Genomic DNA, 23,297 nt, shown 5'->3' with positions numbered 1-23,297 from the left:
CAGACGGGCTCAGAGAATCTCTTTGCTTCGTTCTGAAGGAACACTACAAAAATCCATTGGGTCGAGTGATTTTAACTATATTATAAAATTCTACCTTGATTGTTATTTGCATATTTGTGTTTTCTGTTTTACATTATACTTTCTTAGAAAATTGTTCATTTTGACATTTTTGAATTTACTCATGTGACATTCTTTTATAATTTGAAAATGATCTTCACGTCTAAGGCTCTGACTTTCTCTTTATTATACTGCCTTCTCTTATACTCTCTTCTTGATTTATCTCATCTGAAAACTATTTCTTCTACAGATCTTTCTAAAGAGCAACATTTGGGTTTTTAAATCATGTCCACTTTTTAAAAAAAGTCCATTTCATTGATTTCAGCTATTATCTTTATTAATTTCTTTCTTCTGTTTTATTTTGCTCATTTTCAATTTCTTGTATTAGATGTCTAGCTCATTTATTTTCATTCTTGCTCACTTAATAATAAAAGCAATTAAAGCTGTGAATTATCCTGTGAGTACAGAAATAGCTGCATCCCACAAGTGCTAATGTGTAGTTTTGTCGTTATCATTTTCTAAATATTCGGCAACTGCAGGCTGGTTTTCTATCTCTCAAAATAGTTATTTAGGAGAATGAGTCTTAATTTCTAAGATGATGTTTGTCTTATTCTCTTTGTAATTAATTTCTAGTTCTTACTGCATCAAAGTCAGAAAAATGTGGCCTGTGTAATTTCTCCATTTGGGGAAACATTGAGCCTTCTTTCTGGCATAGTTAATAATCAATATTTTTTAAACACATCATGGACAAATGAAAGCAATGTGTATTTCTTGTAACAAAAACATCAGCTATGTAGTCACCAAAAATAAGCTTATAAATAATATAATCCAATCTCTCATATTTTTTCTGTTTTTGCTAAAATTTGAGAAAATAGTGAGAGTGGTTTGAAGTCTCCTACTTAGGGCTGTGTTTATCAGTTTAACTTCACACATTTCTACTGAAGATGACTCCTTTAACTTGTATTAATGTACTGTATTCTAGACCTGCCTTATCTCGACAGGTATCTGAATGGCTTCATTTTGTGGGAATGTACAGTTCTGGGGGACTGTAACTACTATAGGATGAGTACCTCCTCATTATTCTTACTTGTATGTTTTTCATGTGAATTTAAAAATCAATAGTTTTTCTCTCTTTTTTTAAAAAAGCACATTGACATTTTAATTAGGATTGCCTTAAATTTATAAATTAACCTGGGGAGAAATTACATCTTTATGATGCTGAGTCTTCCCATCCAACAACATTATATATATTTTTCCACTAGTTCAAGTTTTCTTTAGGTCCTTCAGAAGTGTTTTTAGTTTCTTCCCACAGGCTGTACAAATTTATAAGTTGCGTAGACTTCCTGATAAATTTAGTGCTGGATTTTTTTCTCTGTTATTATTAATGAGAACTTTTCTTCCATTACATCTTCTAACTGGTTGTTTACATACGGTTAACTTTCACACATCAATTTGCACATCACTACTTTGTTGAATTCTCCTGCTGTTTATAGTGGTTTTCAACTTGATTCCCTTGTGCTTTCTGGATAGATGAATATATTGTCTGCAAATAGTGTTGTTTGACCTCCATTTCCAATTTTTTTTTAATCCTGTTAGTTTTTTTTTTCCCCCCATTGGCTGGTACCTTCAGCTCAACATTTAATAACAGTGTGATGGTAAATATTCTTGTCTTGCACTTGATTTTAGTGGGGATACTTAAGTGTTTCCTCATTCAGTATAATGTTGACTTCTTGTGCCAAGACAGATGTGCTTTATCATGTTAAGGAAGAATCCACCCATCTCTTTTTCATGAAGTATTTCTTTTCTTTTCTTTCTTTTTTTTTTTTTTTTTTTTTTTTGTCCTTTTCCCATTTCTTGGGCCGCTCCCGCGGCATATGGAGGTTCCCAGGCTAGGGGTTGAATCAGAGCTGCAGCCACCGGCCTACGCCAGAGCCACAGAAGCACAGGATCCTAGCTGCATCTGCAACCTACACCACAGCTCACGGCAACGCCAGATCGTTAACCCACTGAGCAAGGCCAGGGATCGAACCCACAACCTCATGGTTCCTAGTCGGATTCGTTAACCACTGCGCCACGACGGGAACTCCTCATGAAGTATTTCTATCAAAAATGAATGTTGAGTTTTTTTCAAATACCTTTTTCGTGTCTATGAAGAAGATAATATAAGTTTTCTCCTTAGATCCATACTACACCAAATGATATTAGTATATTTCCTAATATTGAACCACTTGTAGATTCATAAAATAAACCCCATTTGGTCATGATGTATTTTTCTTTCAAGGTGATGTTAGATTTGGTTTACTTAAATTTTATTTAGGACTATTTGCCTTGTTTTTCATAATTGACTATGGTTCTCTTTTTTGTGTGTGAAATCTTTCATTTGAGTATTAATGGTCTATCTGCTTTATTAAAATAATTACAAAAATCCCCCTTTTAAAAAGTCTGAAACACTCTAAAGAATATTGGATTTATCTGCTCACTTGAGGCTTGGTAGAATTTCCCAGCAAGACCATCTGAGCCTGGTACTTTTTAAGGAGAAAACTCTTTATCCACTCTAACAATTTCTGTATGAAAATGTATAGATTTTCTATCTCTTCCTTAATTGGGTTTAGTCATCTACATTTTGGGAAAAAATTATCAAATTCATACAGGTTTTTAAGTGTATTTACATAAAGTTGAACAAAGCAGTTTAATGACTCTTTACTTTTTCTGTGGTTATTTTTTCTGTTTCATTTCTTATTTTGTGTATTTAGGATTTCTTGCCCATTATCTTAATTAGTTTATCTTGTGGTTTATTTTATTGATTTCCTCATAAAATCACTTCTATTTTTCTGCTTATTAACTCATAATTTCTCCTTTTATGTTTGTAGGTTTCTTGCTTCTGCTTTCCTCTGGTTTGGCCTGCTGCTTTCTTCCTAATGTAATCAGAGGTTCACTTTTCTCATTTTCATCTTTCTTGTTTTTTGATATCAATATTCAAAGCTTTTCCTTTGAGTATTACTCTATTTCCCACATATTCTGATAACATTGTTTACTTTATTTTCTAGATTTTCTGCAGTTTCTGCTGATATTTCCTCTTTAACACAAGTGCTAGTTAACAGAGTTTTTTAAGTTTCTAGGTGGTAGAGAATTGTTGAGTTTGTGGGGGGTTTTTCCCCTCATTTTATCTTTAATTTCCAGTTTTAGTGCACTGGGGTAAAAGTTCTCCAGTAACCATTCTCTTCTCTCATAATAACAAAACTCTAATATTGAGCAGAGCACATGGCTTCTCGGAATAAACACTTCATTTCCCAGCCTCCCTTGCAGCAAGGAGTAGTCATGTGACTATGTTCTGGCCAATGGAATGGGAATAGCATTATGTGCAGAACCTCTGGGTGGTGATTTTAAAGGGAGGAGGGGGAAGTATGCCCTATTTTATTTTTATTTATTTATTCATTTATTTAGGTCCTTTTTAGGGCTGCACCAGCAGCATATGGAAGTTCCCAGGCTAGGGGTTGAATTGGTCTACACCACAGCGACAGCAAAACGGGATATGAGCCACATTTGTGATGTATACAGCTCATAGCAACTGCCAGATACTTAACCCATTGAAGGAGGCCAGGGATCAAACCTCATCCTCATGTATATGAGTCAGATTCATTACTGCTGAGCCATGACAGGAACTCCTGCCCTATTTTATTATTACTCCATTCCGCCACTTGTAACAAGGATCCTTTCAGATGAAGTTAACACCCTGAGAATGGCAGAGTAACAAGACAGAAGTCTATGCCCCACTGCTTCAGAGCACTGGGAAACCTCAGAGAGCAGAGGCCCCATGCCAACCTTGAATCACCTACTTTTGTACTATTAAATATGAAAAAGAAAGATTACATACTGTTCTAGCCATTGTTACTTTGGCAGTCTGCATACTTTGCCAAATCTATTCTGTAAAAATGCAGTTGGCAACATGTTTTCCTGCCTGTATATTTATAGGACTTTCCCCCTTTAATCCTTGAAATCCAATTATTTCACCTAGCTATACGTCTCTTTTCCTTAACTTTACCTAACAGTCAAAGGGCAGCTTGGTTTAATTATTCCTTTAACTATCGCTCACTTTGTCCTATATGTGGGTCTTTCTTCAAGGTGTCTTTTCGCTAATCACGTCCATTCCTTTACTCTTTTCTTCTGAATTATTGGAAGATTTTTTTAGGGCCCACCTTTTAACACCATGGATTCTGTTTCTGTGGTGTTCAATCAGCTATTTTCTGCCTCCACTGTCTTTATAAATACAGCAATTGCACTTTTCAGCTGAAAACAAGCTTTTCTAGTCTCAGAGTATCCTTTTTTCAGGCATGCAATGTCCCTTTGAATCTCATTGGGCACACAAATTAGAGATTTCCTAAAGACTTCTGCTGATTCTGGCAGGAAGTTTATCTCAAAGGGAAGCATTTGAATCCCCTCCTTCATTGTGATCTGCTGTCTTTTCACAGGGCCAGTGGTCTTCCTCCGTTCACTCATCCTCACGGTAAGCATTTTTCCAACCCTGTTCTAATCTTCCAGACCCAGATGAGGAAACGTTTGGGTTCGCTGAAGGTTTAGTTTGCTATTTCTGGGTTTTGCTGTCTGAGGGAAGTAAGAAGGGTGAGATACTAAAGCACAAACATCATGGGAACAGCCCTGCTCTGCTGGTAAGCCTCGTTTCTGAAGCTGGGGTTACAACTCCATGTTGCTTGGATGCTGCCCTCCCTCTCTATCTGGCCTGGCCAGTCGCACCAGGACCCAGCTGCAGCTGCAACTCACTCTTCTGAGCCAGCCTCTGAGGACAACTGTAAGATGGCACTTTGGTTGGTGCCTGAGGTAGTCACGAAAACTGCTCCTGCCTACTGCCCCTGCTCACCTCATCTTCAGCTGCCTCCCTGTGCTTGTGGGTTATGGGGTTCTACACCTAGGGAGGCCACCCAGCCAGGTAGTTAATGGGCTCAGGAGTTAGATGGGCATGGCTTCAAGTCCCAGTCCAGCCACTCATTAGCTGTATAACCATGAACAAGGGACAGACCCTCCCGGTCTCAGTTCCTTCTTGTGCAAAATGAGGTACGTGACGGCACCACATCCGTGTGCTGTGCTGAGGGCTCACTCTGTGGGTGACTTTCTCAGCCCAGGATCTGGCACACAGTAGATGCACCATCACCGGAAGCTCTGAAAACCCCAGAGATGGCTCCTCCTCCTCACATAGTGTGTCTCCAAATGACCAGCTCTTTCCCCAGGCAAATTCCTCTGGTCTCAGTCGAAATTCTTCAAGTTTCTAATGCATCAGTGTCACACTCGTGTGTGCCTGGTGGCACATGTCCTCCGTGCTCCCCTAGTTTTTTATCCCTATATAAATAGTTACCCCTATATAGTAATTTCAGAAGGAATGCAAGGAGGGGAGGAAGCAGTTTAAACAAAAGATCTTAGTCTGCCATCTTGTTCACCATCTTTGTCCACACTCTTTTCAATCTTCCTGAGCCACAGGACTCAGCTTCCCATCCACCCCAAGTGCCACGGGTTCTTCAGGTTTGAGTCCACACAAGTTAGTGGTGGGAGTGCCCCTCTGGTAGCCCTGGCCCTACAGTACCCCACCAGCTGGGCCATCCTTGCCCTCCTTCCTTCCATCCCAGCCAAGCCAGCAACTAGGGAGGAGTCCAGTCAGTCATTAGCATTCTGCTTTATAGACAGGATGATATTTTGAAGAGAGGCTGAGTAAAGAGTTAATGGGCAAAGATTTAATCCACTACCTTCTTTGGGTGGGCAGCACTGGGAAAGGGCTTCAAGGTAAGAGGCACTGGGGCACAGAGATTAGACCCAGAGCAAGTCACCCAGAAGAGACACAATAAACAACAATCAACCAGCGATCTTTGTTGAATGAGCATGGTGAGCTAAGGACATGCATTCCATCCAATCATTCTCACTCAGTGAAGTGAGACTTTTACATTAGACTCAGTCGAAGGGCCTGAGGGTGAAGGTCCTTCACAGAAGAAGACCTTTAGAGATGAAGGTCTCAGAGAAGAGAAATGCCTTGTCTGGGTCACACAGCCAGCAAGTGTGATCTGACCTGGGGCTCTCACCTATATCTGTTGGATTCCCAAATCCATGCAAGTAACCACTGCTCTAGACTGACTCATGCTAATCATAAAGCTATGACCAAATCTGTTTCTCACATTTACTTCCACCATCTGTGGAGTACTGAGAGGCCCAGCCTCACACCCCAGCCCTCCAGCCATTGCCAGCACCTCCAGCTCTCTCCCACCAAATCTGGGTTTCAAGGGGTGGCCAGCCCAGACCACCCATACCGTCTTCGGGCTACTTCCACTCCAGCCACAGCTGCAAGGGGCAACATTTCCAGAGCTGGAGCACACACCATGGGTTTTTCAATAACACCTGACTTGGCTTTTAATTATTGGGAAGTGATTGTTGATTTACACAGCAATATTTATCCAGCAAATTGCTAATTAATGCACTGAAAAAAGGCCAAGTGGCATCAAATATTTGCTTTTTATTTGCAGTACCAAAATATTTTTATTTGTGGTGAGGAGCAGAATCGATGAGAAAGTACTAAAGTGTTTAAACAGAGTATGTAAAGTTTAAGCTGAATATTAAACAGGGAGGAAGGCTGGACTTCATGGCTGGGGCTCTGGGGTGTTCTATAGACTGAGGGATGCTCAGAGATAGTCCGGAGAGCAGGGAACCCCAAATCTCTTCGCAGAATTGCCACCTTTGAGATGCAAAGGGTACTGTTTGCCACGGACAGGACATCTGAGTGACCTGGATCATCATTAAATCCTTCCTCCCTCAGCATCCTCATCTCTCCATCAAGTCTCTCTGCTGCCACCATGCCCACCACCACCACTCTGTCCAGTCACTGTGCATTTCTTCATTCATTATACTTTATATATTGAACACATGCTATGTGCTGGACAATTCTGCTGCTGGAGAGATAAGTCCCTTTGCTCATGGAGCTTGCACTGGATTTTGATACCCAGCAAGCAAGAAAAATACGTGAATAAAAAAAATTTCGGAGGATGATAAGTGCTACAAGAAATAAACCTAGGAAAGCAATGACGAGTTGTTACCTTAAACTGGTTGGTCAGAGTAGGTCTTTGCTGGCAGAAAAAAGGCATTTTAGCTGACACAGAAGAATCAGCTATGTAAATACTCAGGGACCACACTTTCTAGGAGCATGAACAGAGAGAGCAAAGGCACTGAGACAGGAAGGCACTTGGGGCAGGGGAACCCACGCGCCTGGAGCAGAGTGGCTGGGAGCAAAGTAAGAGGTGATATTGCCAGGGGCGGTGCGCCCCACGGCCTGGGAGTAAAGGAATTGAGTTTTATTCCAATCTCAACAGAGAGCCATCAGGGAGCCCTGAGGGAAGAGTGTTGGGCCCTGGTTTGCTTTGCCTAAGCTCCTCTGGTTGCAGAGTGGAGAAATGGTCACGGGCCAAACAGGGAAGCAGTAAGACCCTGGCAGGTGCAATGCCTCAAGCAGGATCCAGGTGAGAAGCAGCGAGCTCAGATCAGACTGGGGCCAAGGAGAGACGGAGAGAGGGGGGTAGTCAGGGGGTGTGTGGGCGGGGCCTACGGTCTTGAGATGGGATATGCGGGTGCTTGGTGCCAGGGAAGGGGATTCGCAACCTCACCCCCCCACACACAGCTCCTTCTAAGCCAGTTCATCTTCGTCGAAAACCACAGCAGCTACTGTTTACTGAGGATTTACATTATGAACGGGTCTGTCTCAAAATGATCAAGAACACCATGCGGGAGGATTACACCTTGTGTGACTTAGCCGGCCTTGCCAACCCACTGAAAATGCTGAACGTGCAGGTGGAAATGACCACGAGGGACTCATTTAAGCAGGAACGCTTGACCGGTGCCCGCGCGGGGCCAGGCTCCGCCTCCAGCGTGGGCGGCGGCTGAGGAAGACCATTTGCTTTTTTACCCCCCCACCCCCACCCCCCAACCCGGGCCTCTGCAGAGCCGTGGGCTTCCTCCCAGCCTTCAATGAGGAACACACCTGCATAGGAGCAACGCGCTTCCACCTTTGTTCTACCTCCCTCCGTGAGGCTGGTGATATTACGGATAAGTAAATGGTCCCCCCCCCCCCCCATCCAATTCGCCAACTAAATGGTCCATCTGAAGCGCAGATCTGACTGCGCCCATCCCCGGCCCCACCTCCCCCTGCCCTACGCCGCCTGTTCTCCCAGCATTCAGACCCTGCTAAGCACCAACCCCAGGTCCTGGCCTGGGAGCTTCCTCTTCCCTCCATCCCGCCTTGCCTCACTGCTCCTTCTCCGGCCCGCTCCTGGCCCGCTCCTCCCGGCCTCAGCTGAGTGTTTCTCCGCAGGGCGCCTGCCTCACTGCAGACCCGAGCTTGGCACAGCCCTTCTTTGTGACATTCGTGGGCACTTGTAATTGCCCGGCCGTGCAATGCTGGGTGATGATATTCATAAGCCCTGGGAAGGGTTGGGAAGTTTCCTCTCTGCCACTCTTCCCTCCACCTTCACTGTGATGGGAGCTTTTGAGTGTGTTGGGGGGGTCAAGAGGGGGGCGGGATTTGCCCAGCCACACACTTGCCTTGTGGCTTCCCTTCCTTCTTCTGTTAATTATTATTATTTATTATTATTATTTGTATTTTTAGGGCCACACCCGCGGCATATGTAGGTTCCAGGCTAGGGGTCTAATTGGAGCTGTAGCCACCGGCCTACACCACAACTCACAGCAACACCAGATCCTTAACCCACTTTGCAAGGCCAGGGATCGAACCCAAAACCTCATGGTTCCTAGTCGGCTTTGTTTCCGCTGCACCAAGACAGGAACTCCCCCTTCTTCTGTTAATTAAATGTGCCCCCAGACCAATTACAGTCCTCCCCAAAACAGGATCTAGGAGCAAAGGGGAAGAACTGGGACTTTTTGGAGTTCTGACTTTGGCCTGGTGAGAGCTGGATGTCTGGTAAAGCCTGGATGCTGAAACACCACATGACAAGGGGCCTCCCAAGACAAAGGGCAGAGGTGAGAGGTCACACATTCTCCTGCTGATGGGCCCTCTCTTCCTCTTCCTTCCCTAAGGAGGAATGGAAAGTCACTGTGGTTTTGAAAGGCCTAAGATTGTGATACAAGCCTCCTTCTATAACCCACACTCTTGGAGCAGTAGAGTAGACAAAACCCACACTCTTGGAGCAGTAGAGTAGACAAAATGTGGTAGACTTGCACCATGGAATAGTACACAGCCAGGCAAAATGAACTACCCATATACACTGCTGTATGGATCAAGCTCACAGATACAATGTAATGCCGTAGAAGCCTGATGCAAACGTTCATACAAATGGGTGTGTGATTCGTTTATGCAAAGTTCAAGAACAGGCAAGAGGAACCTAATTTATGTGGAAACCAGAAAAGATGGGGTACTAGCCAGAGGGACATATCTGGGTGCTGGAGATGTTCTTCATCTTTATGGGTGGTGACATGAGTGCTCACTGATTATACACTTAAGATTGTGCACTTTTCTAGGAGTTGTACCTCAATTTTTTAAAAAACCATTTTTTAAAATTTAGCATGAGTTGACAAAGCACTTAACTCCAGCCTGAGGAATACTGAATTGGAGAAAAGTGGGGAATTTCTTAGAACTTAAAGAATTAGTGAGAATATTTATCAGCAGCTCCTCATAAGAGGTCATACCTAGGAGGTTATATTGTCTTAAAGGGCTTTCTAACTCTATATTAAAAACAGAGGAGCAATGGTAGATAAAGGGATTACGTGTTCATTCATATTTTAGATTTTACAGTATTTAATCATCTAAAAACAATTTATGATGTTTTGATTTTTATTTGCTGAAAAAAATATATTAAAACACAAAGGGAGAAAAATCTCCCTAAACATGTTATTACCCTCATGTTTCTTGCTCCCATGCAAATATTTTACTTAGTCATCATATATATATACAATTTTTATTGTACGTATTTTACATTTCATATAATTTATTATGTTGTCTCTTTAAAATTAGTATTCCCAAGATCTAATAAAGACCCAAATCCATTCTCTGCTAGATTTTTTTTCAGTATTTGGTCTTTTCCTGAATTTAATTTCTTATGCAGATAGAGTTGTTTTTACATGAAGTATAAGGTATATCTAAATTACAAATTATTTTTTTCAAGTCACTAATCAGTTTTTTCAGCAGCATTTACTAAATAATTCATCAGCCACTCATTGTTTTGGAGTGATTTCTTTATCATATTTAATTTTTACATGAGATCTCATCTATTCTAGGCATTCTATTCTAATCCATTAAAATCTATTTCTTTTTGTTCCCATCAATATTCTGTTCTAATTATTGCTCCTTTATATGTTTTAATATTCAGTAAGAACACCGATGTTCTTCTTTTTCAGCATATTCTTTGATATTCTGACCAATGTTTTTTCCAGATGAATTTGAGCATCACTTTATCAAGTTCCTTTTGCACAAGTGTTTGGTATTGCATTAAATCTGCAAATTAACATGGAGGTGGTTTGACATTTTTACAATATTCGGTCTTCCCATGCAGAAACACAGTATGCGTCTCCATTTATCCTGGTCTACTTTTATTTCACCAATAAAATTTTGTAGTTGTCTTTATATAGGTCACATGCATTTCTCATTAAGTTTATTCCTAAGTATTTTACCATTGCTTATAGGAAGGGCATCTCTCTCTCTCTCTCTCTTTTTTTTTTTTTTTTCATTACAGTTTCTGGATGACTGTGGCTGGGACACAGCAGAGCACTGATAGGGGTAAAGAGGTCTTATCTCTGGCCTCTTTACCAAATGGTTATTTGTTTATATACATTTACGTTGCTTCCTTTGGAGTTTGGGTCCCAAATCACATTGACGGTGAATACTGTTTGTCATGTTAGCATTGGATGGGGCTCCAAGCCTGGCATCTGATAGGCCAGGGGAGCCAGTCACAGCCTATCCCCTACTGGAACTAGAAGTAGCCCCGAACCCTAAGCCCTTGCTGAAGGCCCTGACCCCTCCCACCCCTCCTTTCCTGCTGTCTAGCCCTGGCTCCCTCAGGGGTCTCCTCTCAACTCTCATGGACTCCCCATGGACCCAGATTAATGTGGCCACCGTATTAATCAAAGCTATAGCTATCAAGTATCCAGATGTGTCCAGCCCCTTGGTCAAGCCTCACAAAATATTTATTTTTTTAATTCTTAAAGCATATATATGATTAGCCAGAGAGGTGAAAGGGCTTTCTGAGATCCCAAAACTACCAAGAGACCGATGTGGGATTCAAACCTGTGTTCCTTCAACTCTGCCATGTTGCTTCCCTCTACAGTACCCCAGGCAGTGCCCAGAGATTCTTGCTCCTCAGCCATCAGACATGTCCCAGAGGATTAATGCCTTGCCAGCCTGGACTCCCCAGAGTTCCCCAGGCCACCCCGGGCATGGCAGTGTGACTCCCAGGGGGCCAGTTAGCTCTATCACCTCTACCTGGTCCCACGTGCTCCAGAATTAGCCCAAGCCCCTAGTGTTAAAAGTTTGGTGACCACCTGGCAACTTTCCCTATTAAAGAATGTGGTCATTACAGACCCCCACGCCCCAGGCGCCTTTGAGCAAATGCTCTACCTGAATATTCGTGCTATCAAAGGACAGTTTTAGTAGTATAGTCGCAACAACAGCAGCTAGCATTCACTTAGCTCTCACCACGCACCAGACACTGTGCCTAGTGTATCATACACACAATCTCATTTCCCTTCACCACAGCCTTGTGACTCAGAAACATTGGTATCCTTCCTACAGATGAGAACACTGAGGCTCAGGGAGGTAACGTTACTTGTTCAAGGGCTTATAAATGGCAGGGCCGGAAGTGAAACTTGGAAGCTTGCTCAGAAGTCTGTTGACTTTGTTTCTATGCTGTATTTCTGCATCTGGACTTTATAGTGTTCAGACACAATGGTGTTATAAAGCAGTGTTCTCAAAGCCGTTCCACAAACTGGTGTGTCTTTAGCATGAGCACAGGGGCTTTCTACAACGCAGAGGCCCAGGCCCCAGAGGACTCTGGCAGCCCCGAGCCTGTGTTTTTTGCAAGTCCCTCACTGGATCTGGTACCCAGGCAGGTTTGAGGATGACCTTCCCAAGAAGAGCGCCTTTGCCAACTAGTGGTGTGGACATTGGTTTATTTCGTAATGAATCCTAAGAGGAATACTATTAGCATAAAAGCAGCAAGTGATTCAGCTGTTTTTGCCAAAGTAGTTTGGTAGGTTTGGCTTGTGGAGAGGAATTTCTAATAGAAGATGCCAAAACCATATTCACTGGTCTGAAAGCAAGAAACACCGCTATGATATAAAGTCAGTTCAAACTATAAGAACCACATCAAGTCCTAAGAGATTTCCTGAAGGACATGCACCAAGACCAAGAACCTGATGCGGTCACTCACCAAGATGGCAAAACCATGAGGAGTGAATCACAGCATGCTTCACACATTCTGTTTTTAAATAGATAAAATAGTGAAATGCCCTTTAAAGTCTGCTAACTTAGAAAATAACATTTCAGGTCTCACCAAAGACCTAAAAAGCATGGGCTTTGGAATGAGCCCTTCCTGAGCTGGACACTGACCTCTGCCACCCCACCCACCAGGTGTGCAACCTTGGGCAGCTGACCTGAACCTTCTTGAGTTCCATTTCCTCATTGGAGAGATGAGACTCTCGCGGGGGGGGGGGGGGGTGACCTGGCAGGGCTGTTGTATTTTAACTGAGACAGTGAATGACATGTGTATTGCACAGGCCGTGGTGCATGGTGGGCCCTGGTACAACTGAGCTGGGTCAGCCCCTGTATCGTGGTGTTCAGTTGCCATGAAACTGCTATATGCATACACCGCCTGCCATTTGCAAGAAGTCTGTGCTACAAGCACGTGCAAGACTCACACTGAGAACGCAGGGCCTGGGCCCCCCAACACGTTCACAACAGGCCTATCCCAGCCCCACAATCCCCCTTCCTCCCACACCTCCCTTACCTCTGTCCTCATTGCTGCCTCTGTGTGTGTGGGGGGGTGGGGGCGGAATTCCTGGTTCATCCTTCAAAACAGGGTTCGTAGACCTGGAAGGGAAGTTGAAGTTGACTCCTCATAGCGGAAATCCAGCTTTTCCTTCCATTAGGAAGGTAATGCTACCAGCACCCATGACTTTATCACTGGCAGAAATCACAGATGTTTTCATACCGCATCACAGTCGCTGCCAGTCTCTCAGAATCCTTTACACTTATCATCACCTTGAAGTCAGGATGGTGATGAAACCTGCCACCAGACCCTGCTACGTAAGGTGTGGTAAAGACGCTTGCGTAGATCCAAATTTTTACACGTCGATAATGATATTTTAATAAATTGGTTTCTCTTATAATCCTGTAGACATGATTTTATGCATTTAAAAACAGCTGTCATTAGGGAAAGGCAAACCACCTCGCACGGGTCAGAATGGCCATCATTAAAAAGTCTACAAATAACAAATGTTGGTGCGGGTGAGAGAAAAGGGAACCCTCCCGCGCTGTTGGTGGGAATGTCAATTGGTGCAGCCACTATGGAAAACAGTATGGAGGTTTCTCAAAAAACTAAAAAGAGAGTTGCCCTATGGTCCAGCAACGCTACTCCTGGGCATATACCCAGAGAACACTATAATTCAAAAAGATATATACACCTCTGTGTTCAGAGCAGCACTATTCACATTAGCCAAGAAATGGAAACAATTTAAATGTCGATTGACAGATGAATGGATAAAGAAGACATGATGTGTGTGTGTGTGTGTGTGTGTGTGTGTGTGTGTGTGTACAGACACACACACAATGGAATATGACTCAGCCAAACAGAAGAATGAAATATTGCCATTGGCAGTGACATGGATAGACCTAGAGATTATCATACTAAGTGAAGTCAGTCAGAAAAGCAAATACCATATGACATCACTTATATGTGGAATCCAAAATTTGACACAAACGAATTTATCTATGCAAGAGAAACCAACTCATGGATGTAGAGAACAGACTTGTGGTTGCCAAGGGGAAGAGGGGTGCAAGAGGGAAGGATTAGGAGTTTGGGGTCAGCAGATGCAAACTATTATACACAGGATGGATGAACAACCAAGTCCTATGTACAGCACAGGGAACTATATTGAATATTCTATAATAAACCATGATGGAAAAGAATATGAAAAAGAACATATATACGTATAACTGAACCATTTTGCTGTATAGTATCAATTAACACAAAATTGTGAATCAACTATACTTCAATAAAATAAATTTTAAAAACAAAGGAGTTGCCATCGTGGTTCAGTGGTTAACAAAGCTGACAGCATCTATGAGGATTCGGGTCCAATCCCCGGCCTTGCTCAGTGGGTTAAGGATCTGGCATTGCTGTGAGCTGTGGTGTAGGTCACAGACATGGCTCAGATCCTGCGTTACTGTGGCTATGGTGTAGGCCAGCAGCTACAGCTCCAATTCGACCCTTAGCCTGGGAACCTCGGTATGCCTCGGGTGCGGCCCTAAAAAGACCAAAAAAACAAAAAACAAAAAAAAAACCAAAAACAATCGTCCTAGGTAGGGACCCACAGCCTTCCCCAGACTGCCAAAGACATCCACAGCGTGTAGACTTCAGAGCCCCTGCCTTAAGACCTCTCAGCGGGTTCCATCATTCTCTCCATTTTGCAGATGAGAAAACTGAAGCTCAGAGAGGTTAAGTCACTTCTCCAAGGACATCTAACTAGTGAATGGTGAAGCATGAATTTGACCTTGGCATTCCCTGCTGCCAAGGCCTACACCTTGCACTACCCCCTTCCCCTGTAGCCTTGTTCTGGGGGCTAAGAACATAGCTATGGCACTGATATGGCCTCTGCACCCCAGGAGGGCCTAAAGCAATGGAGAGACAGACCTCTCCATAGTCCTAACCCAGGATTGTATCTTTTACCTTATAGGCTCTAGCAGATGCCCTGATCTGAATCCTCTTTGGGGAATGGGGTACCCAGAGTGAGCCAAAGCTGGGATGGAATGGACCTGAGGGTTCGGTTGGGGTGTCCTGGCTTCAGTGACTGACAGTGGGTGGAGCTAGGGACAAGTTCCTGAAAGCAGGCCCAAGAGGGGGCCTTGACTGTCCAGCCAGAAAAGATAAGGCTGTGCCTAGGCCTGAGGGGCCCAGGGGACAATGGGATGAAAAGCTCCTAGCCCAGTGTCTGCAAGCCATTTCACACAGCTGCTAGAGATTCAGGATGTGTTTGCTGATGGGCTGGAAGAGTGAGTAAATGAACAAACAAGCAGGTTCAGCCTGGACCAAGCAAAGGCTGGATTGGCCAGGGGTGTCCTGTGGGAGCAGAGCAATGACCACCCTACCACACACTCATTACATCTTTTTTGGGTCCCTTCTGGCAGGGCCTGGCTCCACTCACCCCTATCTTCACCCCTGCACAGAAGATGCTTCTCTTGTCCTCAGAAAGCCTGATCCCTAGAGACTTTACCAGGGGGATGAGAAACCAAGCCCCTCCGGTCGGAACGACAGGATGAAAAAAGAAATGCCAGCCCCTTTGTACCCTAAGAGCTGACTACTTCCCTCCCCAACAGAACATTCCTTCTAGGGAAGCCTGTCCTTGGTTCTGGGCTCCAGACTGCCCCACGACCCCATTATTCATCCATCCATCCACCCACCCACCCATCCATCCATTCATCCGATGAATGTTTGTTAAGAGCTTACAACATTGCCAGAGTTCTAGCACTGGCGATACAGCAATGAACCAAAAGAGACATAGTCTCCACTCTCCCAAGTTTGGGGGGGGGGGTCCTGGGCAACACGGTGGGAGCAGACAGTCAAAAGATAAGTGAATGCATGAATGAAGAAGAGGGTTTTTTAAAGAGAGCAGTACGTTCTGAGAAGCCAGTTTACGCAGGCAGTGAGACAGTGTGATCCTGGCACTACGGCTCACTTCTCTATTACAAGGTACACAGTTTTGCAAAACATTTAAATCACGCCGGAGGCCATTTCTCCCAAAGTTTGCAGAGATTAATCGCATTAAATTCATCACCTTTCACGAATGCAAACAACCATTCTCTGCCTGGATAATCTTAGCAGAGAAGGAAACTAAAAACGATATCCAGGTCAGACCCAAAAAAGGAAAGACCTTGAATTGCACTATTCTTAAAAGCACTTAAAAGGGATTGAATTAGAACTGAGACCAAAAAAAAAAAAAAAAAAAAAAAGCCCCCGAATCCAACTCCCGCTGACACCACGTTAGAAAAAGAGCTGAAGGAAAAGGATGTAGCCCGTCAATCAAGTTATGATCGTTTTATTTTTAAAAAATGAGAAGCCTTTTGTTTTAAGAGGAGCAGGCTGGTAATTTGGAGGTGCGGAGGCAGCGTCAGAGAGAAAAGCTTTCAGATTTCCAGACAGAAAGGATTTGGCTGCGGAGAGAGAAGTTGAGGGTTGCATAATGAGATCCAAGTCTGCTGAGGTTCCCCCTTCCCCAGGAGAAGAGGAGAATCTCAGCCGTCTGGCTGATTGATGGAAATGCAGGTAGGGCACGCGGACCAGGTCCGGGCAACCTCTCCTTTGTTGGTAATCAAAGTTGGCTGAATGGGACTCCATCTTTTCTTTCTTATTCCTATGTACCAATCTGAGAGGCTCAGATGAAATGTGTTGCATTACACCGGCACCAATAAGTCACACTATCTGTGTTGTGACACACCGAATATGACTAATTGTCAATCACAAACCACAAGTCTTGTCAAGACGCTCCCTTCTCGACGGGCTGGTTCAAACCTGAAGTGATTTTTAATCAAGTGTTAATAATACGGCATCTGTCAGTGGACGGTGGGGATCTCAGGCAATCAGAAAAGTGAACCTATGACATGGCAAATTTTAATGTTTTCATTTTCCCTTCTTCCCAATTATCGGTGGGATTTCTGTCAGCCTGAAAAGCACACTGACATTATGGCAGGTGAACTTCACCGTGGAAGAGGAGGAAGGCGGATGTCAGGGCTCCCGTGGCGGGGTGCCCTGCCCCGCCCTGCAGGAGAGGGTCTCCCCATCCTCCAAGAAGCCCAAGGGGGCTTGCACTGGCCCAGAGGGAGAAGAAGGCTTTGGTCTGGGGCAGAGGAGCCGCCACCACGGCAAGCGCACCCGGATATTAGCAGCAGAGATGCTTCTGCCCCTCAGGGAGGTAGAAGCAGTCTGAACAAGGCAGCAAGGAAGAGCCCCTCATGTACCCCTACCCACTGGGTACATATACATCCCACCACCTCGGAGAGGGGCCAGAAGTTCCAGTGCCCAGACAGGGGCTGGATCACCGTCCCCCGCAACGAACAAGAATTGACCAGAGCTCCAATCAATTACTTTTCCCTTGACATGCGTGATTCTACTGAACACAGAAGGAAGGGGCAAGGGAATAAGAGAGAGTATGGGGCACTCATCCCTCACCGAGGTGGGCGTGGCCCTGCCCTTCCCTCCTTCAGCCCTTTCTGGGACCCCCTGTGAGCTCGGCAGCAGATGTTTGAGGGTTTCCTCATCTTTGTGCTCAGCTGGCTTGTGGCTTCCTTCCTCTCATGCTCTAGAGCTCAGAGCCAGAAGGGACACTGGTGTCCCTACCCACTACCCACCATTCTGACATTTGGCCATGCCACTTCTTGCTTGCCTCCAGCAATGGGATACTCATTACTCAGCAGATAGCCCATTCCACTGTAGCTCAGCTCCAGTTGTTGGGACCTTGTCCCTAACTTCCAGCTCAGAGCGGGACATGTGTGGACAGTGTTCTTGTCCCCTAGATGAGTTGATGTGCTGTCCTGTAATGGGTTTGGGAGGTAACTGGTGGGCATGGGGCTGTTGCTGGGTCAGCCTGCTGGACATGCCCATCCAGCAGAGCTTTGTGCCTCCTGCCCACACGGGATTCCTCCCCAGCATCTGGCAGTGCCAACCCCGGTCCATTCTGAAGCTTCTTCCTCACCTGGCCTCCACGGTGCCATGAGTAACTTGTCCCCCTCCCTGGCCCTGGATATTGCTCCTCAACCCACCTCTTCAATGTAAGAGTTCTTCTGAGCCTGGCTGGCTTCTTTCCTGGCATCACCTGCATGCTGGGCAATCATATCCACTCCCATGACTTCTCTGGTTTTTTTTTTTTTTTTTTAACATCAGTCGGTTGAGGACCTGGCCCAGACTTTTTCCTCTGAACTCCTTCTAGGTCTGTAAGTGCCCTACCACCTGGGCATCTCCACCTGCACATCTCATAGGCACTGGGAATTCAGTTTCCATAGAATTCCTTTTGGGGGTTGGCTTCCCAGTTTGGTAAAAAAAAATCCACCATGGTATCCTCAATTCGCACATGAGGAAACTGTGTACCGTCCTGTCTTCTTCTCCCGAAGCCCCACGCCCATACTGGCTGCTGCTCCATCCCTATTACCTTCCTCCCTTCCCCCTCACCGTCCCCATGGCCCTGCCTCAGCTCAGGGTTCAGGGCTATTCCTGGGCTAAAAGGGTCCCTGCCTCCTGCCACTTCCCTCTGGTCTACCAAAACCCAGCTCAATATCCTTCCAGGGGCCCCTCATGCCTATAGAATAGAGTTCGAACTCCTGAGCCACAGACCTCCAACTGAACAGGGAGGACAGTACTGGCTACTACCCTCAGGCCTGGGAGAAAGTAAATGAAGTGACGGACCTGCAGTGCCTGGAGGGCACAGGACAGTCACCAGTTTCTTTCACTGACCACCCAGAGGGGCAGTTTTTTCCATGCTGAAGAGAATGCATTTGTTTTCTACTTTCTCTTGCCAAGAGATGATAGGAACTTGTCATCTCTCTGTGTCCTGATCCAGCCCAAGATGGGACTCAAGATCTGATCCCACATATTTTATTGACCAGAACTGGAAAAACCTCGTGCTTCAATCTGTGGCATTGCTGAATCATTGTGGCTTTTGCCTTCCTCTGTCAAGGTCTGGGGAATCTGAGGCTGATCCAACTTTTCAGCTGCGTTTTATAAAAAACAAAACCGTATGTTAGTTATCAACTACTGTGTAACAAGAGACTCTAAAACATAGTGACCTTAAAACAATAAGCATCTATGATGCCTCGCTTTCGGAGGGTCAGGGATCTGGGCCTGGCTCTGCTGGGTGGTTCTGGCTCAGGGTCAGGCGGTCGGTTAGGGCTGTGGTCAACTGCAGAGAGCTGGAGGCTCTCACGTAACTGTCTCAGTTCCTCACGCACGGGTCTCTCTGTATGCTGCCTAAACGTCCCTGTGACATGGCAGCTGGTTTCTCCCAGAGTAAGTGACGAGAGCGAGAAAAACCAAGATGGAAGCCATCATTTTTAATAACTTATTCTCAGAAGTGACAAACCATCCTTTCTACCGCAAGCTATTGGTCACACAGACTTAACAATGTGGGAGGGCATTACCCAGGGGCGTGAAGACCAGGGGATGGAGGTCGCTGGGGGCCACCTTGGGGGGGGGGTACCATATCCAGCTTGAGTCCCATATCTGCTTCCAAGTGACACATAACTCTCTGAAAAATTCAGATATAAACAGCCTTGAGAGGAAGGCATTTGTACCATCCGGAAAATAAGGCCAAAGGAGGAGAAGCCCTCAGAACAGGGAGGCCAGAAATCCAGATGAGAATGCCTCCAACTCGGTCACAGCCCAGGGCAAGTTACAGCCCCTGCCAGGCCTCAGTGGCCCTGTTTGGACAATGGAGGTGAGCTCAATGATGCTGAGGCCTGTTTGATGCTGTGGTCCCATGAGTCTTAGCTCTGGGAGCATGCTTCCAGAGCATCCTTAACGCCAAGACCTTAAAGGTACCCTGGGCGTTGGCAACATCATTAGAATACACTGTCTCCTGCAGGGGACCAACTTTGGAGACCCCAGTCTGGCCTGGTGGTCACCCTCTATCACTCTGTTTTGGAGCCCCAGGAATACAGGTTTCACATCTTTTTCCACATGTGACCTCTGAGCAGGGGCTGGAAAGATAAGGGGTCCCTGGGGTTGGGGAGGAGAGCAGACAGTCATCCCTGCTCATCTGCCCAGAGCCTCCCAGCCAGGTTTGCCAAGTCCTTTCAGAACCCTGGCCCAAATAGGGCAGGTCCCCAGAAGGGTCTAGAGAAAGCCTTGCAGTGATGCCGCCACCTGCTTATCTGTTAGGTCAGATCATGTCGCTGAGTATTTGCCTGGGCTGCCCAACTGTAGCTGCCTGGCTGTACTCCAGCCCCAGCCCTGCAAGCCCCCACCCCACCCCCAGTGCCTGAGGACACAGACAGAGAGTTCCACCTTAGGCAAAGCCTGTCGTGCCTCCACACATTCTGGCCACCCCCGCTGGTTTCCTGCACACACACACGGATGCACAAGCCCATGAGCACACATGGACACAGACACACACGTACATGACACTCTCCTGCCCGCCCACCCCCAGGCCTATGGGGACCTGATGGTCCAGGCAGGCCTCCCAGTGGGTGAGAAGCATTGGGTCATCTCATGGGCATAGGAAGTTCAGGATACTTTAAAATGGGGAAGTGGGGGAGAACTAAATAATTTGTACTAACAGTAAATAAGTGAGCCATCAGGAGAAAAAAATTAGAGCTTGGCTGGACTTTTTACACTAGTCTTATAGTTTAGTATTGTTTTTATTTTGAATCTTATATGCACCTTCCTGCCATCCTTTTTGGTCCTCAGAACCTCTGTAAGTGCTTGTCGGGTCTGGAGTGTGGGGCGAAGGGGTCAATGCCTTACCCAACCGTGGAACCCCAGCCTGCTGCCTTTTCCAAACCCAAAAGCCCACACTGCCCAGCGCAGTCAGGGGGGCTCCTTCTGCGGAATGCGCTCATGCTGTGTTCCCCGGGTTTCTTCCTCCATAGCAATCACCCAACCTGAAGGTGCCTCTGCCACCTCTGAAGAGGGTGCAAGTGGATTTGTTTTACTATATACAATCTTACCGCCTGACCTTGGAGGCTACCCCATTATCACTTGCTAAGTTGAAGCCAGACACCCCATCTATCTGCTTATCTGAAGGAACCCTAATGGCCTTGAGTCTGCTGGTTGAGTTGGGAGAGAGGGTTTCACTAAAGCACTGAACCCTCCTAGGCATAGATGGAGATGAACCAATGGGACCCACCTGGTTGGGAGGGGCACTGAACCAAATGTCCCAGCTACGTTCTTAGGGGCCTCTAAGTCCATTACCATCATCACTGGGGTTGTCTCTCCTCTGATGCTCTGGCCCAGTGAGGTCCCACCCCTCCTAGGAGCCCCCATAGCAGAGCTGAGCCAGACTGGCATCTCTAAAGAGCCTTGGAGGCATAATGACTAAGCCATAAATACAGGTGGCAAAGAGCCTGAAAAGAACCAAGTTTCTAAAGATTCGACTTCTGATCCTAAATTACACCCATCAGCTGCGAAATGTCCCTCCTCTCACTGCCTGTCCCCTAGGACCAGCTCCACCTCCTGCATACCATATTCTCTAGGAAAAGCGCCTTCACATGGAGGGTTCAGCTTGTCAGACCCAGCGAAGTCTCAGTCCTCTGTTCCAGACCAAGGGCCTGGGCAGCCATCCACCCTCTCTTGTCAGGTCACCAGCTCCATCCTGCTTGGTGCTGGCTATGAGGTTTTGCTTAGGCAAGTGACTCCCACATTCAAGGAAGCGGTAGTGGATGGGTCACTTTGGGTTGAAAGTAATAGAAACACACCCAAGTGTGCGCTTAAGTAGGAAAAAGAGATACAGTTTTAGGATGGGCTATCTCACAGAACCCAAGAGTTTCCAGGAGGACCTGGGGCTGGAACGTGGGCTTTCTCTGCCTCCTATCTCTGCTTCCTCCCCCTCCCTCCCTGAATACCAGGCTTGCTCCTCCTCCAAGTCACATGGGAGAAGATGGCTGCCCCATTGTTCTTGAGGGTCCACCATGTAAATCTGGTTATCTTCCAACATTATCTGACCCTCCCTTGGTCCAATTCCAGATCCACAGAGGGGAGACTCTGACTTGCTAAGCTATGGCCAGAGGGTAGGGCCAACTGGCATCAATATGGCTCTGGGGACCCACCCCTGTGCTTCAGGGAAAATGCTGACCACTGTGATCTGAGCAAAAGATTCTGCTGACATTAGCCCAGCCCGGACAGAGCCCGGGCCATTGCATTGTTGCCACCCCATGAACATCCCACACCTATACGGAGAGGAACACACTTAAGGGAACAAGAAGACTATTCTCTTGTGATCTCTGATCATGTTGCCTTTGTGAGACACAGAGCCACCATCTCTACCACTCACTAGAGGGTGAGAGGAGGGGGTTTCAATAAATACCAGAAATACCATCACCAAGGTTCAAGCTAAAAATGTCATGCGATGGTCCCAGAAAAGTGTAACTTGTTCAAACTTACAGAATGAGAAACTGGCTAAGGCAGGACTAGGACTTGTCTTTGCCTCTTGGTCTAGTATTCTGTCCACTACAACATGAGCTGCCCCAGCAAGAGAGATTCTCTGTGACAACAATGAGCTCAAAAGGCTTGTCAGAGGATACCAAGGATCACTGGAGGCAAACTAATAGCTGTGCATCTCTGTTGATGGAAACATATAGGGCACTTTCATTGACTGTGGGAGGAATTTAGCGGGGAAAGGGGGTATAGCTGAGCCCTGATTCCACAATGAGCCCTGTCTTGCTCCTGTGAGCCACGCAACAAAAAGATGGATTGTGTATACACATACACACACATACACACACGAAATTCTCCCCTACCCCTCTCTCTCCCTTTTTGTCACTCCCTCACCCGCTAGTTAATCTGATGCTATTAACCCACTGAAGTTGAAAGCACCCTATGGATACTTCAGTTGGAATAGAAAACTTAGCCTTCTCTTCTGAACTAAAAACCCATGAAAAACTGAGAATAAATCTCTGGATTTCAGAAAAATCAGTCTGGCCCCCAAGAGTCCATAATTTCCAAAGCAAAGCAAACCATCAAAATAGATCTAAAACCCTCAGGAATCTCCTAGCCTTCCTCAGAGAGGGTGGTGTGCTGGGAGCTGTCCAGAGTGCTGACCAGGCTGGCCCTTTCTCTAACTAATCTTCTGAGACTCTTGCACCATCATCCACCCTGACACGTGCCCAAGGGACTTGGTCAGAGGAGACTTGGTTCAACAGCAACCCTAAGGGTGTTGAGTGGTGCAGACAATGGGAACAGGTTGCCCCTAGTCACCCACAACCAGGCTCAGGCCAACAGGACCCTCTCACCCCTGACCCTTCCAGGCTTCCTCGCAGAACCATCCCC

At 45.9% G+C, this 23,297-nt stretch overlaps 1 protein-coding gene across 10 annotated transcripts in view; it reads right to left on the bottom strand.

Moving 5' to 3' along the window:
* The window catches only part of MVB12B (multivesicular body subunit 12B), a 492,693-nt gene that overhangs the window by 336,242 nt on the left and 133,154 nt on the right, over positions 1-23,297 (bottom strand). For 8 of the 10 annotated variants that reach the window (XM_084996616.1, XM_084996598.1, XM_084996539.1 and 5 more), the window contains one exon: positions 13,056-13,138. The exons of the other annotated variants lie outside the window; for them this stretch is intronic. Coding sequence is in view for 4 of the 8 variants with exons in the window: in XM_084996539.1 (XP_084852665.1) it covers positions 13,056-13,115 (60 nt within the window). In the remaining 4 variants the exon portion in view is untranslated. The remainder of the gene's footprint in view (positions 1-13,055; positions 13,139-23,297) is intronic. 10 annotated transcript variants of the gene reach the window in all.

This window comes from Sus scrofa, chromosome 1 (assembly GCF_054392235.1).
Source record: "Sus scrofa isolate SSC_HxYL_T2T_F1_AM1 chromosome 1, Sscrofa_HxYL_maternal_Yorkshire_Landrace_v2.0, whole genome shotgun sequence".
In the NCBI taxonomy this organism is placed as follows: domain Eukaryota; kingdom Metazoa; phylum Chordata; class Mammalia; order Artiodactyla; family Suidae; genus Sus; species Sus scrofa.
The sequence above is the reverse complement of the archived record's forward strand: the minus strand, read 5'-3'. Positions and strand labels throughout refer to the sequence as shown.